Genomic DNA, 18,667 nt, shown 5'->3' with positions numbered 1-18,667 from the left:
AAAACTGCAGAGTTTGAGTTAATGTAGCAGAAAGATAACAGGAGCATTAGGAGGGGGAAGAGGACTTCCTGTAAGCCAGCGTTTGTCACTCTTGTTGTGTTTGCTGACAGCTTCCTCCTCCTATCAGCTGCTGACACTGAGAACAAACCTCTGCTGTCTCTGCATGTGTGGCCTTTAAAGTCAGCGACATCTTCAGGGTGTGTTTGGGTCTGATGGCGAACGTGATGTTCAGGAAAGGAATGTTTCATGGCAGAAAAGAAAGCAAGCACTTCAAGTCAGCAGCATCATTTATCACGAGTTGAAGGGAGTCGTGATGATGCTTTGACCTCTAGCTAATCGTTTTACTTGTGCCATGTCTGTTGAGCTTTTCACTCGTGCAAAAAAAACTGCTGTGAATGCAAACACCAGAATCTTTTACCCCAACGTTTTCCTGCCAAGCCCCAGTAAAATTTCTGCAAGATGGGGTGAGGTTTTGTGAGAATGCAGCAGATAATATTCAGGAAAGATTCATTGTGAGCGAGTGGGAGTGGGTGATGACGAAGCTGCAACCTGTTTGATCGTTGCTCAAGTAATGAAGCTGCTTCCTACTCATTTCTGTACACAAGTATCCCCCCCCCCACAAAAAAAGAGACCTCCTGCTGAATATAAAACTAGACAAACACTGACACCTTGTGGTCACAGTTGATACTACAGTATTTCTGCAAAATTATAATACCTTAGAAAGAGCCTCATCCAAAATCAATGTTTTTTGATTATTGGTCACATGTTGTTATTCATCGATTGATAGAAAATTACAAATTTAAATTCTTATCAAAGGTTGTACTTTAGGGAAACTATAAATGAGTTTTTAACTTATTGTGTATAATACTAGTCAAACACTTAATGTGAAACAGTAAATAGCATTAAATAGTTATTATTGAAAGCACCCAAACAGTCGTCCTTTTTTAAACTTTTTTATGTCTTTGTTTTGTTCAGATTTATTTTAATGAATTTCTTAGACTTGTTAGTTATCTTGCTCTTTTAATCTTCATTACTTCACTTTTTGTTGCTCACTATCTCTTTCTTTTGTCCTTCTTTTTTTTAATTTAATTACCAAAATATGAACAAAGTCTCTTCTTGACAAATAACCGCAGCAGTGTAATTTTCATTTAATCCAACATGAGAAGGACGAGAATGATTCTCGAGGAAATGGCACTTAATAAACATATGAACGAGTTAGAAATATAGGGGTTTTTTTATTTCTATTTATTGTTTTTGTTCTTGTTACCTTTCCAGAATCCAAGATGTCGTCTGTGATTCCGCTGAGAGTGCAGCGGCAGACAGAGAGAAGGAGACCGATCTGGATGAGGAAGAGAAAGACCTCAACACCAGGAAGGTAAACAGACAGATTTTATATGAAACTCTTTTTACTACAGACATAACAGCAAATTACAAAATACTTACCTAAAAAAATATATTAATAGATAATATATGAAGATCTTGAATGAAGCGTAAATCTGGTCTGAAAATCTTTACATTTTTGGTTAGCTGTTCTAACTTCTGCCATGTTCTGGTAGCATTTAATGAAACATCACAGCAGGTATGCAGGTTAAACACCTGAATTCTTCTCTGCTCCCCGCCCTGTCTGCAGGTGGAGCTGTGTGAGGCTCTGAGGAGCAGCATAGTGGCTCTGCGTCGGGAGAAGGAGGTGCTGAGTGAGGAGCAGAGACGTCACCAGGCACTGGGAGCGAGCATCGAGTCGCTGGTGCAGGAATGCCTCAAACCCAACGAGAGGGACAAGTACAGCATGTTCATCGGTACGACAAAACAAAGATTGTTTTATTGATATTTTCAAATACACAGCTCCCATCATGCTTTGCTGATGCACTTGAATCTGAGATGCTGTTGTTGTGTGTTTTTGCAGGCGATCTGGAGAAGATCGTGAACCTGCTGCTGTCTCTGTGCAGCCGGCTGTCGCGAATCGACCGATCTCTGCTCGCTCTGGAGAGAGAGGAGCTGACGCAGGAGGGAGCAGCCGAGGAGAGGGTGAGACTGACAGGATCTACCTGTATTGTTGTCAGAGAAGCCAGCACTTCAACATAGCATGTTTCCTTAATGTCTGATCATTTAGTAAGGTACCTTTATCATCATGTTCACTACAGATCTCACTGATTGGACCTCTTTCCAAGTCTTTCCTAATACCTACCATTTGATAAAGTAAAAAAAAAAAATTAAAAACCATTTAGATGCCTAAAAATAGACATATAGGATAAAGGACATGCATGGTACAAAAGTATTGAATGAGAAACATTTTGATGACTGTGATTTAAATCTTTTAATGGGTCTCTGATTCAATGGAGGTGTGGTTATATGGGTTTGGCTGAGGCTGACGCCCCTGCATTACCTGGGTTTTACATCTCCTGTGACTTTACCAACTGCAGGTCGTTGGATGGTATTTATTTCTAGGTGTTGTAGATTATAGGATATTGACCTAATATGTTAAAATGTAATCAGATACAGAGTCCTTGATTACGTTGTGTGTTCTTAAGGACAGCTCTGAGAACACAAAGGGACAAATGAAAGATCTTCATCTTTACAACATAAAGGACCACACAGAGAGAGATAGAAAGAGACAGAGTCAGTCTGTTTCTGTTCATGTTTACTGATGAGAGAAATTAATCACAGCGTCAAAGTGTTTCAGGGAACTCGCTGATCAAACATTAACTGTAACACATTTATCTGCTGCTTTGTCCTCACTGATGATGTCAGATACTCAGATCATCACAACATAAGTCATGTAATGTGTTATTTCTAAAGCTGTTAATCCTTATGAAACAGACTTCATTTAAAGGTCACATATTCTCCTCCTCTTCTTCAGTGTAAATAAGTCTCAGAGCTCCTCAAAACATGTGTGTGAAGTTTCTTGTTCTAAATCCACTCTGATCCTGTATTTGATTATGCCTATAAACCCCTCTATTTCAGCCCTGCTCAGAACAGGCTGTTTCTGTGTCTGTACCTTTAAATATGTAAATGGAAGGACTCGGGTGGCGCTGGCTTTCTCTCTCCATGTTCTATTGTTTACGGTGAGAAGGCAGACTCAGAGGGCAGAACAAACACCTAGCTGTGGGAGTGTCACCCACCTGGGGGAGGGGCTACTGCCCTTTGTGATGTCATGAAGGGAAAATCTCCAAACGGCCTGTTTGAGAACACATTTTCTGAAAAGTGGAGCAAGCAAAAGATGGAGAGAATGGACTTTTCTTATAATTGACGTGCCCCCCTTGGTAAAAGTCCTGCGTGAAATTGTGGTGAACTGATGCTTAAAAACAGTCAGGTATAAGTCAGGTATATTTGGACGACTGGTGTGATCTTTATGCACTTAATAGAGCTGCTTTTTACTCTCTTAAACTTGCCGTTATGTCCCTTTCCCCCCCTTTTTTTGTACTATGTCCAATTCGACGTAGCATTGATAAAATGTCAAATCATCCTTACTGTCAAAAACGGGGCTAACATTTAATTCAGCTTTTAGAGGATTATTAAATAATGCTCTCTGTACAGCACAGAGCCTCGAGTTAGCGCTCTCTGATTGAACATGTTTATGGAAGAAGCTTGCTTTTCAGATTTCTTCGTAATCTGGTAAATATTATGTTGTCTCCTCCTCCTCAGGACTCCCTCCATCACAAGCGCTCCCTCCTCCTCAGTCAGACTGAAGACGCCCGGGAGCTGAAGGAGAACCTGGACCGACGGCAGCGTGTCGTCCACTCCACCCTGTCCGGCTACCACACCGAGCCGCAGCTGCAGGACTACCGCCTTTTTGTCAGCACCAAACCCTCCCTCTTGATGCGCCAGCGGCAGCTCGATGACCTCATACGGCAGGAGGAGGAGCAGCTGACTCGGTTGGTCGAGAGCCTGCCGCAGGAAGTGGCGGAGGCTCACGGCTGGTCGAGAGGGTTTCCGTTCCTGTCGTCCAGCCCCGCTCACTGCTCTTCTCCTATTCCTACACTCCTCCCACCCTCTGTGACTCCTGCCGCCGCTCTCTCCGTCAGGTCCACCACTGTGACATCACTGTGATGTCACCAGACAAGCTGCGGAGGACGATGAATAAAGAAAAGACAAATGGCTCCTAAAAAAGGGTTTCACATGAAGGACAGCAGGCCTGAAGCCAGCTCTGATCACACTGAGAGAACTATGCAGACTTCACACATGAAGAAGAAGAAACACCTTTAATGTGCCTCTTTTTATTTACACCTGACTTTAAGTTACACGTCTGTTCGCCTCAACATCAGCAACCACCGCCGTGTGGACTACACGCGTGGACTACACCGACTGCTGCCAACGTCCCTGCCAACCCTCGTTTGCCGTTCTCCAACATGATTTTTATGGGTCATCAGGTGTATTTTTAGTTCAGATACTCTTTGTCAAAGGTCATTTGTGTTGGGACTGCAGGTGTTGTTCTGCGTATTTCAGATCTTAATACTACTGTCGCTGTTGTGATAACTGATGTGTTTGGTTTCAATATCTACACATATAATATCTATAAACATCAAACATGAAAGCAGGAGTTAACACTGTTAATGTAACAGCTTTAATTCATGAAGTAATGGTCATCTTTCAAAGTCCTGATCGAGATTATAAAGAGTAATCCATCTTCTATCAAACCTCGGCCCTGATTGTTTTGGTTTTTTACATAATATCGGGTCAAAGTGACCTTTAGGGACTAAAAGTTTTGTCGTTGCTCCTCTAGGTTTGTTTCAGCCTGCAGCACTGAAACAGGCAGGAATATGTGCAACAAAATCTTTCAGGGCAAAAATTACTGCTCAAAGTACGTCCACTACAAGTTGTTGTTTTTTGTCACTGATGGAGTCAGGTTTTTAGTCCAATTCTCCAACAACATCACAGTAAGGACCCCTAAAACGATTTTTTTGTTAAAGCTCCTGTGAGGAACTTTTGGGATCATGGTGATCTTTGTGAACCCTTCATAGAGATCTTTAAACTACTTTCATGGTGCTTTCAGGAGCCTCAAACATTCAAACGCTCCCCCAGGGACGCCTCGTTTTACAACGACAATATGAAGTAAGCAGGGACTTTAAGAAGACCTGCTCAGCTTTCGCACATGTACAGTACGTTTTTAACAAACACCAAAATTCAGAGGGACACTGTTTGAGTCAAACTGAGGGCACAGATCCTGAAGGGTTTGCTGCTTTGTAATATTCACTGTAACACTACTACTACTCTCACTACTGTCTGTACGCCTGGAGCACTTTTTTAAACTACTGTCTGCAGCTGGATCAACACTGAATCATAACCACATTAGTCACTGTGCCTCTCTAAAAGTCAATGAAACATTAAATGTAAGAAAAAATAATTAAAGATTGAGATTCCAAAGATTTTCCCCAGAGGAGGTATAAAAAAAAACATCTCCTATATTTATATTCCCTGTTGACGTTTTGTTTTGTCCAATTCTCGACTTCCTCCCTCTCCCCTGCACGGTTTGTGTCTGAGTTTTTCTAAAGGCAGAGCAGCAACTTTAACCTAAACTTCTAAATATTTATCAGACGCTTTTATTTTGAAATTAATCTAATTTAAAATCCATAAAATGTTGAATGTAACAACAAATACCACAACTTCCTGAATCAAACGGATACAAAATAAATATGTTATGTCCTGTTAATCCCCAAATTCACAAGAGGAAGAAGTGGTTTCATTATCCTTTATTCCCCAGGGGTTACCTTTAAGTTTTTTATGGACACATTGCTTTCATACACACCTGTTTTATGAAATCGATGTGCAAAGGTTTTTTTTCTATTACGACTTTAATCAGTAAATCTGTGGTTTATTTTTTTGTACGTACCTCGTCTTACAGTTCAGGTTTTTAGCTATAGTTTAAACTCTCAGTGCCAATCAAAAGTGCTGACATCACTGTGACATCATCGTGGTTATTTCCTCAAAGTGAAGAAGTCTCTTAGTCGTGTTCAATTTAGCTGATTCTCCTGTTTTAAGAAGCCCTCATGGATCTTTTTTAGTATTTTTTTACTAGGGTCACAAAAAAGGAAAACTTAACAAAAAAATGTTGGTGGTGCCAACATGAAGTATTTATTTATGTTGAAATGATAAACGTCACAGATGGAAATCGAGGTGTAAGAATCAGGATTATAACTTCATAAATGTTGCATCACCATCTAAGGTCATTATCACTCATCATAATTGAAGTATAAGGGTTCAGAAAACACAATCATCACTTTCATATTTCTGTTTTATAAAATATTTAACTTTAATCCCTTCATCATGTAGTCGTGCCATTTAGCATCCCTTCTGTCTCGTTGATCGGGGGACTCCAAACGGCACAAACAGCAACATGAATATTTCCTCTTTAATGATCCAGTCTGTTGGCTTCAGAGAAGAGGCTTTCACATGAAGTGCTGATCAGCAGATGTTTTTACCTCTTTTTACACTTTCTCATTCTTCCACTATCATTTTATTTTTAGGAGCACCTTTTTCAAATATTCTCATATTCTGTGAACATTAAAGGACAAACAAAGTTTTCATCAATTATCCAGATTTTACTGTTGATTATTGTTGGAGTGTTTTTACGTTGTTTTCAGAGGCACAGCACAATATCTGAAACGTTTTTTTCCGGTTTTGTTATTGAACGATGTTGGATGTTCACTTTATGAAAGAAGGACGATTAAAGAACAGCTCCTGGTTTTTGCAAAATAAACGAATATTTTGTAAAGGACTCGATGTCTTATTCAAGTACACACACACACAGACACACACACAGACACTCGCGTCTTTCCACATACAGACGCACCCTTAGATTAGATTAGATTAGATAAACTTTATTGTCTGTCCAAACTATAGACCGTAAGGGACAGAAATTCTCCTTTGATGATAAGGATCAAACAATAAACACAACCTGCATTAACAAAAGATTTAGAAATACATCTCAAAGTACAGTATCTTCTGTGATCAGGGTGGAGGGGGTGAGAGGGGTCCTCTGATCAGGGTGGAGGGGGTGAGAGGGGTCCTCTGTGATCAGGGTGGAGGGGGTGAGAGGGGTCCTCTGATCAGGGTGGAGGGGGTGAGAGGGGTCCTCTGTGATCAGGGTGGCTTTTCCTGATCACAGAGCGGTTATACAGTTCAGATAGAGGAGGCTGCAATGAACCAATTATTTTGTTGGCCTGAATAACATTGCGGTTAGTTTAGTTTTGGTTTTGGAGGTGAGGGAGCAGATATCCATCCCTCCATATAGCTGTGGTGGAATTAAAAAATGTATTCATGAGGGAAGTTAGATCATAATCTAAAATTGGACCTGGATTTGGAAAAAGTCACTCTAATAATATTCACAATAATTCATTTTTTCATGTCTACAAGAGAAGATTAAGGCCATTTATGAGAAATGAATAATGATGAGATGTAGATTATTTAATTAATGCACTTTAAGAATAAAGTAAAAATGACGAGAATAAAGTTGAAATACAATTTTGAGAAGAAAGTCAAGAAAAAAAGCGAATTATCTTGAAATTTCATGTGGTACACACTGGGGGGGAAAAAACCCTCCTCCTCATTTATTTATTATGCCTGGCCCGATTCCTCTTCCGTATTTATCTATTGAATTCCAACACAGTGGAACAGGAGCCAGCAATCTGACACATCCGGGTTACCTGCAGGAATGCAGCAGGTGAGGCTGTACCTATGGGCTGTACTCAAATACCTGCGTTGGGCGGAGCTTCAGATGCAGTCTGACAGAAACAAACAGCTCCCCGACCTTTGAAACCAGCAGGGAGGGAGACAGAAAGCGGGACAGGTTTGGATCAGAATGGCCACAGATTTGACCCAGGACACGGTGCTTCAGTTCCTCCGGAGCGGCGGGGGCTCGGTGAAAAACGCGGACCTGCTTCTGCACTTTAGAAACTTTATCCGGGATAATCCGGACCGGGTCCGTCTCCGGGATCTCTTTAAAAAGTATGTCAACACCTTGGCCACGGTCCAGCAGCTTGACGGCGTCTCCTATGTGGTTCTCAGGAGGAAATTCAAAGGAAGGGTCCCGGGCGGAGGGGACGGGGGCTCCTCCGGGCCTCCGCCGCTCTCCCCCGGGATGAAGGGAGAGCCTTCCCCGGGTAACGCGCGTGTGAGCCCGGCTGTCAGCGCGGAGAAGCCTCGGCAGAAACCTCAGCTCAGTGAGGTAACAGCCTCCGCCCCGACGGGAGTAACCGCCACGAAAACAATCCTACCTGCAGCTGGGATCATGCTGAACAACAACAACAATGTGGAAACTAATTTCAATCTAAAACAGCAACCGGAAATCAACAAAGCAGTTTATTATGTTGCACCAACAGCAGGTCAGACCCCCAGGAGTTTACAGCCTTCTGGCCCAGAACAGAGCTCTAAAATCGGACAGAATATGGGTTTTGGCCCTGCGTTTCCTGTGATTACACCTGTGATCTCTACAGTCAGACATCAGGGAGAAACCAGACAGCAAATACCGGTCAAAGAACCTCTCAGAGGGAGAGAGGCAGAACCAAAGACCCCCAACTTCTCAGAGCCTAATGCCCAAGATTGGAGCAGTAAAGTGGGGCAACAGAAGGTTGGTTTTGGCCCCCTAGATTCTAGGATAAAACCTGTAACTTCTGCAGTCAGACATCACCAAGAAACTATCCCTGTACGAGAACCTCTCAGAGGGAGGGAGCCTGAAAGAGGTCTTCATGAGGAGCCTCCTCTTCATCAGGAGCCTCCTCTTCATCAGGGGCCTCCTCCTCAACAGAAGCGTCTTCTTCATCAGGAGCCTCCTCTTCATCAGGGGCCCCCTCCTCAACAGAAGCGTCTTCTTCATCAGGAGCCTCCTCTTCATCAGGGGCCTCCTCCTCAACAGAAGCGTCTTCTTCATCAGGAGCCTCCTCTTCATCAGGAGCGTCTTCTTCATAAGGAGCCTCCTCTTCATCAGGAGCCTCCTCCTGAACAGAAGCGTCTTCTTCATCAGGGGCCTCCTCTTCATCAGGAGCCTCCTCCTCAACAGAAGCGTCTTCTTCATCAGGGGCCTCCTCTTCATCAGGAGCCTCCTCCTCAACAGAAGCGTCTTCTTCATCAGGAGCCTCCTCTTCATCAGGAGCGTCTTCCTCATAAGGAGCCTCCTCTTCATCAGGAGCCTCCTCCTGAACAGAAGCGTCTTCTTCATCAGGGGCCTCCTCTTCATCAGGAGCCTCCTCCTCAACAGAAGCGTCTTCTTCATCAGGAGCCTCCTCTTCATCAGGAGCCTCCTCCTCTTCATCAGGAGCCTCCTCCTCAACAGAAGCGTCTTCTTCATCAGGAGCCTCCTCTTCATCAGGAGCCTCCTCTTCTTCATCAGGAGCCTCCTCTTCATCAGGAGCCTCCTCCTCTTCATCAGGAGCCTCCTCCTCAACAGGTCAATCTTAACGCTCAGGTCGTCCGACGCCACCACAGACACAGAAAGAGCTACAAATCTGCTGTATCTTATGACGAAGATGAAGCGGACGAGGAAGAAGAGGAGGTACCAGTTAGGCGATGTTCAGCAGGAGGAGAGTGGCCCCTGAGCGTTCCTCTGGGGGACACGGCCAGGGCCTTCTCCGCCTCTTCACCGTGCATCATAGACGTTCCTTCTATCGTCTCCTCCTCTTCATCAGATAAAACGCTCCCAAAGATTTACATCCAGGATGTGGAGGAGGAAAAGCTGCCCCCTAGAGGAGGCCCAGGCTGGAGCATGGATTCAGGGGCGGGGCCGAGAGGACAGTGGTCGGGGCCGGCTCTGGAGAATGAGACCACCAGACGCAGCTTGCCCCTGGAATCAGATCGCTATATGCCATCACCTGAGATGGCGCCACACTACAATGTTGACGCCGACCGCCGTTTCTCGCAGTCTGCAGCAGTGCAGCTGCAACAGCGTCAGGGGGCGGTGCAAAGCCACAAAGGGTCATTGTCATCAAGCACTAGCATTATCTACTCGCCCTCATCTGACTCAGGCCTCTCCATTAGAGACTGGCCAATGTCTAGCTCCCCCAGGGGATCGGGGTGGAACAGCAGCTTAGAAGATCTACATGTAAGAACAGGTGAGACCGAGATCATTTTCTGTATATATGAATAAATTAGGTTTTTTTCTTGAGATCCTTATTGTCATTTTTTTAGACTCTTCTCCTCTGTCGCCCCCCGGTGGTGGAACGAATTAACAAACTCCATTGGATCTGCAGAGTCCCTCTGCACCTTTAAGAAAAAGCTAAAGACCCAGCTCTTTCATGAATACCACACTTAATGTTATTGATGAGGATAGTAACGATGATGATGATGGTGATGGTGATGGTGATGGTTTTGTTTGATGATGATTTTAGGATGGTTTTGATGCTGATCAGAACTCTCAAGAACAGCTCTCCATGTTGTGCTCTGCCTCTGGCCACTTTGTCTGTCAGGACCTGTGTGACCGATCAGACTTAAAGATGTTCGTTTGCACTTACTGACGTTGTTTCCTCCTCTCTAGATCCTCGCTTGTGTTGTAGTTCCTCTCTGACGTACGTCGATTTGTATAAAAGCGTCTGCTAAGTGAATTGTACAATTCAACGCTCTCAGGAAGCCGCATTGATTTTTTTCTCCTTTAATACGTTTTGTGCTGATTCTCATCTATGTGGCAGTATGGCCTAAAAAAGACAAAGAATTCATGTTTTATATTTTTAAATGATATCTTAGAGCTTAATTTCCTAAAAATGATGTTCCTACATAAAGAATTAGACACAAGATGTACAGGGTAACTAGCAGTTCTGATTTCACAGGTTGGGATTTTTCATGTTTTTACCTTTGCTTTTGGTTGCTATGGGAGCCAATTAAGATCTGCTTCAAACCCCTCTCTGGATTCATACTTTAAAAGAAAACCCCTTACACATGTAGAGTCAGAATCAGAATCAAATGGTACTCTCTGCAAGCCTTTTCATGTGACCTCTGAGGCAAATCACATTTCCATTCTAGCTGTAGAAACCAGAAAATGTTGCCCGTCAATTTTCTCTTAAACTTTTTTTTGTGTCACCAGGCAACACCAGGGGTGATTTTCAAATCCAGGAAGTTCTCCAGCGAGCCCAAAAGAGCAAAGATGAGCCTTCAGCGTTATATGGCGTCAATAAAATTCAGGCACCCTGGCACCACTCTGCAGGACATCTCCATGACGATGATTTCTATCACTCCAATGATCAACTTCATGACAACCAGTCTGCAGCCCGTGTGATGCCAAAGCACCTCTCCACAGGTCAGAGCCATACTGTGAAATTACATTAAATCAGTCAGTTCCGATTAATTTCATACTTCCACAACAAGCTGGTATTCGGCATTCTTTCAAGATTTGTCTGTAAAAACATGACAGATATCTTTGCATGAAACTGTTAAAATTGTAAACTATAAAGAGTAAGGGGCCTCGTATTGTGATTCTGATGGTACCATTTATTTTCAACCTACTGCAACATGTTTCATGTAACAACAGCCTGCTGTAGTAAAGACGCTTCACTCCACAGGTGATCTCTTCGACGACGACCACCACCAAGAGGCGGCGATAAGCGATGGCTCCACCTCTTCACCCCCCATGCGGCAGCACTCGGGGGTCCCCAGGCGGCTCAGCAGTCATCTGAGGAGCCGGATGTGCCGCAGCATGGGGGCCGACCTCGACCAGCTCATGCAGGAGGAGATGCGGGGAGGAGGAGGGGGGGGAGGCAGTGAGGCGGCTCGTCTGAACCGCCTCCACATGATCTCCTCCTCGCTCAGCCTTCATTACGACGTGTCCTCGTCCTCGCTGTCGTCCTGTTCAACGCCGCCTCGCAGCCACAGCCTCGCCAACCTGACAGAAGGGATGGAGGGGAGAAAGAGCCTCCCCGTTTCCTCCTCGACTGCTCCACCTGAAGGCTCCAGTAGACAGGTAAGAATGTTACAAGCTCTAAAGTCTGTAAATATGAAGTTTTTAGGGCTGGGTATCAAAACTAGAATTGAAATTTCTAGCAACAACATCAGCTCTTTGTTTAAACCAAAAGGTGATGGATCTGTGGGAGGCACATTGTTTAAGTTGCTCTTTCCTCCCGTCCTCAGTCACAGATTCCTCTGGAGTCCAGGGAGCACGACTGGTTGGTGAAGGGGGCGGCGGGGGCGTGGCCTGACATCTACTCTCTGTTTAGAGACGACTCGTCTCTGCTCAACAGACGAGACTTCATCTCCGGCTTCACTGTGCTGCACTGGATCGCCAAACACGGAGATCACCGAGTTCTCAACACGTTATGGTACGACCCTAGCACTTTTTCTAACTCCAGAAATACTTGTTTTAACAGTGCAGTGCTCGTTTGTTTATTACTTTGATAAGTTGTGTTTCTTTTACCTTAAACATCCTCGAGAGCCTTCACATTTTTGTTGGATTTAAGACAGGCAGATGATTTATTCTATCAACTGTCCTATCTGATCCATCGTCTCTGGCTTCGGTTTCAGGTATGGAGTCCAAAAGGCAGGTTTGTCCTTCGACATAAACGCCAGGTCCACATGTGGCCACACCCCTCTCCACATTGCCGCCATGCACGGCCACAAGAACATCATCCGCCTGCTGGTCAGCAAGTTCGGCGCACACTTGAAGCTGCGGGACACAGCGGGAAAGAAGCCCTGGCAGTACTTGAGCCGCACGTCGTCACCCGAAGTGTTCCAGCTGCTGGGAGCTCCACCGCGGGCTGCTTTGGGTGGAGGAGACGTAGAAGGAGGAGGAGGAGGAGGAGGAGGAGGAGGAGGAGTCAAGAGGGTGGAGTCTATGTGGAAGCATGGGAAGCACCAGCGTCGACGGCAGAAGCATCACCTCTCCTCTGCTTCATCAGCAGGGAGGCCTCTGGACATCTCAGCCAAGGTCAAAAGGTCGTCGTCCATCGCTGCGTTCCTCAAACACAAGTCGCTGCGACACTTTCACGGACATCAGTCGGACTCGTCCATTTAAAACCCACAGCTGATCTCTTATCTGATAGAACTCTTATTTCAAAGTGTTAAACTATAGACTTAATAAACATGGCTACAGTCTCGGTGACATCACCCATTGGTTACTGAAGTGGGCTTTTTGAAGCCTATTGATTACGGACAGCATATTTGAAATGCAGCAATTTTTTGGACCAGGCTGTAAACATGTTTTTTCTGCTTTTAAAAATTGGCTTTTTGAATTTGACTACCAGGGCTTTTAGCCAGCCTCAAGTGGACACTGGAGGAACCGCAGTCTGGAGTGGCAGCTTGGTTAAAACTCTCTATATCTACCGACCACTCCACTGAACCTCTGTTTGTTTACTGGCTGGTTTTAGAAACACAAACAAAGTGTAAGGTGGAGTTAAAATTTGTATACTATATGTTTGCAAAGATCCTCCATAAAAAAATAATTAACTGGATAACTTGTGGTGTTTTCACACGCACAAAAATTCCTGAAATTCCCAGGCTGCATAAGTGAACACAAACAAACCAAGTTTTCTTTACCGTATCGCATGTATATCCTGCGACCAGTGAGCAATCATCGTGCACGTGATGAAGCAGCCTCATACTCCTTCCTGCTTGCCAGAATGTTTTTTTCCACTCTTGGTTGGTTATGTGGACACATCCAATTACATGTCGAATAGATATAAAGGCAAGATATTGTTAAAACATCAGAGTTTACCTCCCATCTAGGACATCATGTAATCATTATGACGCAGAGTCTTTTTCATGGTTTTCCTCCTGCAGGGATTTTCTAAGATTTTTAGGCATGCATGTGTGCTGTGAGCTTTAGATTTTAAAGGCATGATCTCAAAGATATTCAGTTAAATAGCCTGATAAGTTTATATATTTTGACATATATGTTGGTAGCAGAATCACAACAGTCAGGTTGGAACTATGATTCATCAAATACTCAAATGCTGTCAGTGAGAATATAGACATGGAGCAGGTTTAACAGGATTCACTTTAGGATCTGGTTCTTAATTCAGAACAAAGCTGCTTCCACCTCCACTTTCAACAGTTTTGACTCAACCTGAAAGTGTCCTCGCAACTTCTTCTTTTGAGCAAATATTCTGCGCTGTTAGAGAAACAAAACCTTCCACTCAACAAGGATTACATTTCAAGAGAACGAAGGCAACTTTCTCACAGTTCACTGCCTTTTTGACAGCAGTGAACTTTTGAGCTGGCTACTTTGTCGAGTTCAGTTTTGATCTTCTGCTGGATGCTTGGTTAACCCGGCCTGTATACTGTCCAGAGCCTCTTGACCAGCGAGTGTGTGGTCTTCTGGCTTTAAAAAGATTACAAGAGGAATTTCAGTCCCGTCAGTCCAAAGCCTTGAGCGCAGTACAAATAAATGCCTCAGAATTCAGAGAGTGTATCTCAAAAGGCTTCAGAGTGAGACGTTTCTCAAAGCGAGAGGTTTGAATTGCAGCACTTTGCAGAGTGCGTTCAGGTTTCACAGTGATCGTCTGATGTCATTGTTGTTGGAGAGAAAAAAAAAAAAAAGGAACAAGGTCAAAGTTTATGAGCCGCAGGGAACAAAGAGCTTCAGTTTCAGTCTGCCGCTGTGATTTACTGACACACTGAGATGATACTGCAGCTTGTTAACACCTGAACCTTGTTAACGTACACTTCACATTCTTTCATAGTGATTCCAAAGCATTGGTCAGTTTTGACATTGATTTCTTCCCTTCAGGCTGCCTTTAGTTCAGGGGTGGCTTCCTGCAAATTGAACATGCAGAGTCTTTAAATTTGGGGATGTATTGTAAAAAACATCCCAACAACTTCACGCCTGAAGTGTTGTTAGCGCTTATTAGAATCATTTAAAGGATCCAGTTTGATACAATTTGGATCTTTTATTCAAAGTTGTGCCTTTTCTTTTGATCTGTGAAATCATTGTTCTCCCCTTGTGAGATCTGAGTATTAGACTGCTTTCAACTTTCTCATCTAGTCCAGGCTCGATATTAAAAAACATTTTATGCAGGGTTGGTAATTTCCTCCAGATCCACTTTTTAAGATTTTGGTTGAAATTGTCTTTAGGTCCTGACAGAAATTAATAACTGGTGCTCTGAAAAAGGAACAAAGAAAATCTGTCATCTGTAGCAGTTGTAAGCCTGTAAAAACTTAGACCAATGTCTGCCACGAGGTACCAATCTGATGAACCAATCACACGCCTCCCTGTCTCCCTGCTTGCTCTCTACCCAATGCATGCACTAGCCCACACTCAAAGCGCTTCACAGAGTTTATACTGTGAGTTTGTCGTTGGCCCTTGTGAGTAGTAAAATAGTGACGTTTTCTACACAATGCAAGCGATGAGCTGAGGTCCTCTTCTGGAGCAACAGAGCTTGTGCATGTAAGTGAGGGGGGCGGGGCTTTAGAGGGAGCACAGAGGGGAGGGGGTGGGTGTAGACGGCGCACTGAGGGAATGCTACTTTCAAAATCATGCTAGATAATCTGGTTTTGCCTAATGCTTTGATCGTTATTCAAAGTGTTTGACAGTATTATAGAAACGGTCAGGACATATACTCACCTCTATGTGAGGGACACCAGAATCTGTCTTACGATACGATTGGCTTGTTTTTTTTGTTTTTATCTCAGTAACATTTTTACTGCATTGTTGTGTGGTGCATTCAAGTGCTGCTTTGACATATGAGACTTGAACTCGGTGGTGGAAAGCATTTAAAAAAAAAAAAAAAAAAAAAGCTACATCCTCCAGTTCTCCGTCTTTCTGATCTAAGACCCTGAACATTTTCACCTTTAGTTTCACACAAGACTTTAGCAGATGCCTTTTAATTTGTCCACAAACTCAGTTTAATAAACATACAACGGAACAAAAATATCCAATCTCTGACTTATAAACAACCTGTGATGGATAGAATCGTTGAAACAAGCACCTGCCTGCAAAGGAGGAATATCGACCTAAAATCTGATGGAGGAATTTGAAAATACATACAGCAATGTATTATAGAGGATTGTAATGAAACATGTAAACAGAAACATCATAACAGGGATAAACTGGTGTGTGTTATGGTTTGTTAATAATTCAGCAATTTACTGTGGTTTATTGTAAAATGGAGAGGAGGAGTATTTTTGACACCATGGCACTGTACACTGAAGTATTAAACTCTTAACAGCAGAAATGTTGGGTTTTTATTCATGTCTTAGAATATAAAGTTAATTTCCATAAATACAAAATGTTTTATAATCAAGCTGATTCATTCTGAAACACAGTTCCTGTATTGGAAATGGAGTTAAGTGTTTTAAACCTGCATTCATTTCATAGGACAGTAGGTACATCTCAATTTCCTGCATAAAGAAGTCTATTATATAGAAGGCGGCTATATATAGGGGCGGTTGTCCCTCAACCAGAAGGTCAGGGGTTCAATCCCCAGCTCCTGCAGCAACATGTCCGATGTGTCCTTGAGCAAGACACTTAACCCTGAATTAAACTGCATTTCTTTGCACGTCCACATTGGCTCAATTATTCAACACACGAGATTGTCACTTTGTTTTTGGGCCCAATCTGTAGTTTTAAGTTTTCTTTGATACACCTTGATGTTAACATTTTAAAAATGATCTGCCCTTGTAGAGTAAACACAACAACAACTATAGAGGAGTTTACGCTTTAGTCTTTATATTATATTTATATTAGTTATTTATATTTATTTATATTATTATTTATTATATTTAATTAATATTTATATTAGCTTTATATTAGTAATATTTATAGTCTATGGCTTAAGTGCATGTTGACAGAAAAATGTCTTACTTATTGATAAATTGTACTTAAAAAATCCTATAAGGAGTTTTTATTGGTTATGAAACAGACTGAAATAATTTTTTTATGACTTAGAAAAGCAAACTAGACAATCAGCAGCCAGCTAGATCATTTCTTTGGTGTAGTTTGTAATGCTTCTAACCGCTGCCATGAGGTAGGTGTCAGAAGAGACTTTACAGCAGGCTGAAGAAACAGAATTATTTGCACATTTTCCATAGCAAAGATTCACAATGAGTGATACTATTGACTGTTACAAGAATGTTTAAGTTTCCGCCCAGCAGGTTTTTAATACCTCTGCGGTTTGTTTTTGTTGGTATCAAACTGGTACCAACATGTTCAGTCAGTGTGTAGAGAAACTCTGCAGGCTGGAGGACATGTTTGAACATGTCTGTGTGTGCACATTCAATGTGAAACAAATTGGCTCAAGCGTCTGTTTGAACAAGCTCACTGATTTGTCCTGTGTTGTATTTACAGTTACATATCAACCTACAGGGCCTCTCTTCTATATCAAGTACTCATCTTAAATGGCACAAAATGTTACATCATTATCATAAAAAGAGAGTTATTGAACCTGATCTTTTTTTTTTTAACTCCAGTGAGGAACTTTCAGGTTGTGTTGATTTTGGCGCCACCTCTGGACAAAATGTTCATGTGTAAGTTGCATTTTGTAATGTAAGAACTCATCCTGTTATCTTTTGACAGTCAAACATATCACTCACTGCAAATCTGTGCTGTGGAAAGTTTAAATGAAGGACAAAGGACGAAAACACAGTCATGCTCAGTCGACTCACACCTGAGTGCTGACCTCTTGCTACCAAAATAAGACAAAGATGGGACCACTGTTTCGCAGAATCATCTAAGGTTCCCCAATACACCAAGACAGTCTTTAGCGTTTCATTCATTTATAAACTCTTTTACAAGATAAAATGCATGAAAAATAGTTCAACATAAAATTGTAAAGTTGCGTCTATTTTAAACGTTTTAGTCATTTATTTATGTGAACATAAATATATTTTAGTGTCCACCTGAGGCAGAATGCAAAGAAAATACCTGCGGTTCATTGAGTTTCCACTAGAGATAGACTGCAGAGCAAATACTGTATGAATCATAGACTGTAAAAATTGGTATGAATGATATGTTGCTCAGTAGACGATAATCTGTAATATTTTTTTTCAAGTGAAGTGTAATTTGATTGTTAATAAGATGCTAATATAAAAATCCCTCCTCTGTTGTGTTCCCGTCTCCCTCTCAGCGCGTTGTGATGCCTCGACTGAATGAAACTTTCTCAGGTTGTTTTATTCAACTACAAATCAAATCTGTTTCCTCCTGCAGAAGTCTTGACTTCAAAATGCTGATTGATGAGTCAACAAACTCACTAGTTACTTAATCAGCTTTAAATAAGCTGAGTTAACCTTTATCGTCTGTTACTGTTTAGCATAGAAAAGTGTCAACAATCCTACAGGATCTACAATACTTTCTGTCCAATCAGGGCCTTCGTCTCCTACTTAAACATCCAGGTTTGACTAAAGAACTCTGGTAAAGATCAGATGTCACTCAGAGTTATGGTATTCAAATGTAAGAAAACAACCTTGAGTAAATTGAATCATTCTAAGCTGAGAAACAGAAATGTGACAAGTGACCACTTTCACTTGGATGTTAAAATACTTCTGTAACAACACCCTCTGTTTTCATCTCTTGAAGTTCTGTTGAATATATATTTTTATTCCTGTAAAAAGCTCTGTTGATCCTGTTGTGGGAGATTCTGGTGGCTGCTCCGGGTCCCTGAACGCACCACGGCACCAATAAATAAAGAGATAAGAGATTAAAACTGGCTGAGAATTTTGTCTTCATTTTATCTCACAAAAACTTTTAATGTATTTAATTTGAGTTCTACAGATGATTGTTGCCTTGATTTAAGGGGAATGACATTAAAAGACTTGAGGTGTT

At 42.4% G+C, this 18,667-nt stretch overlaps 2 protein-coding genes across 4 annotated transcripts in view; both read left to right on the top strand.

Moving 5' to 3' along the window:
* shroom3 (shroom family member 3) overlaps positions 1-6,712 on the top strand; it is a 58,445-nt gene extending 51,733 nt beyond the window's left edge. For all 3 annotated transcript variants that reach the window (XM_020640031.3, XM_065966001.1, XM_065966002.1), the window contains 4 exons: positions 1,276-1,375; positions 1,631-1,796; positions 1,904-2,025; positions 3,643-6,712. In XM_020640031.3, coding sequence (XP_020495687.1) covers positions 1,276-1,375; positions 1,631-1,796; positions 1,904-2,025; positions 3,643-4,047 — 793 coding nt within the window. In that variant the 3' untranslated portion in view covers positions 4,048-6,712. The remainder of the gene's footprint in view (positions 1-1,275; positions 1,376-1,630; positions 1,797-1,903; positions 2,026-3,642) is intronic.
* Positions 6,713-7,621: 909 nt separating this feature from the next.
* LOC109988510 (uncharacterized) lies at positions 7,622-18,551 on the top strand. Its single transcript, XM_020640018.3, has 5 exons — positions 7,622-10,040; positions 11,006-11,218; positions 11,481-11,878; positions 12,046-12,233; positions 12,436-18,551. Exons 1-5 carry the CDS (start codon positions 7,796-7,798, stop codon positions 12,923-12,925), a joined length of 3,534 nt encoding a protein of 1,177 aa, XP_020495674.2. The 5' UTR covers positions 7,622-7,795; the 3' UTR covers positions 12,926-18,551.
* The last annotated feature ends 116 nt before the right edge of the window (positions 18,552-18,667 follow it).

The sequence above is a fragment of the Labrus bergylta genome, chromosome 17 (assembly GCF_963930695.1).
Source record: "Labrus bergylta chromosome 17, fLabBer1.1, whole genome shotgun sequence".
NCBI classification, from domain to species: Eukaryota; Metazoa; Chordata; class Actinopteri; order Labriformes; family Labridae; genus Labrus; species Labrus bergylta.
This window is presented reverse-complemented; position numbering and strand designations above follow the sequence as displayed.

Bases quoted from the DNA above. Each gene is read 5' to 3' on its own strand.
- LOC109988510 (XM_020640018.3), top strand. From the start codon at position 7,796: ATGGCCACAGATTTGACCCAGGACACGGTGCTTCAGTTCCTCCGGAGC. The intron at 11,219-11,480 runs GTCAGAGCCATA...TTCACTCCACAG, and splicing joins GCCAAAGCACCTCTCCACAG to GTGATCTCTTCGACGACGAC. The intron at 11,879-12,045 runs GTAAGAATGTTA...TCCCGTCCTCAG, and splicing joins CTGAAGGCTCCAGTAGACAG to TCACAGATTCCTCTGGAGTC.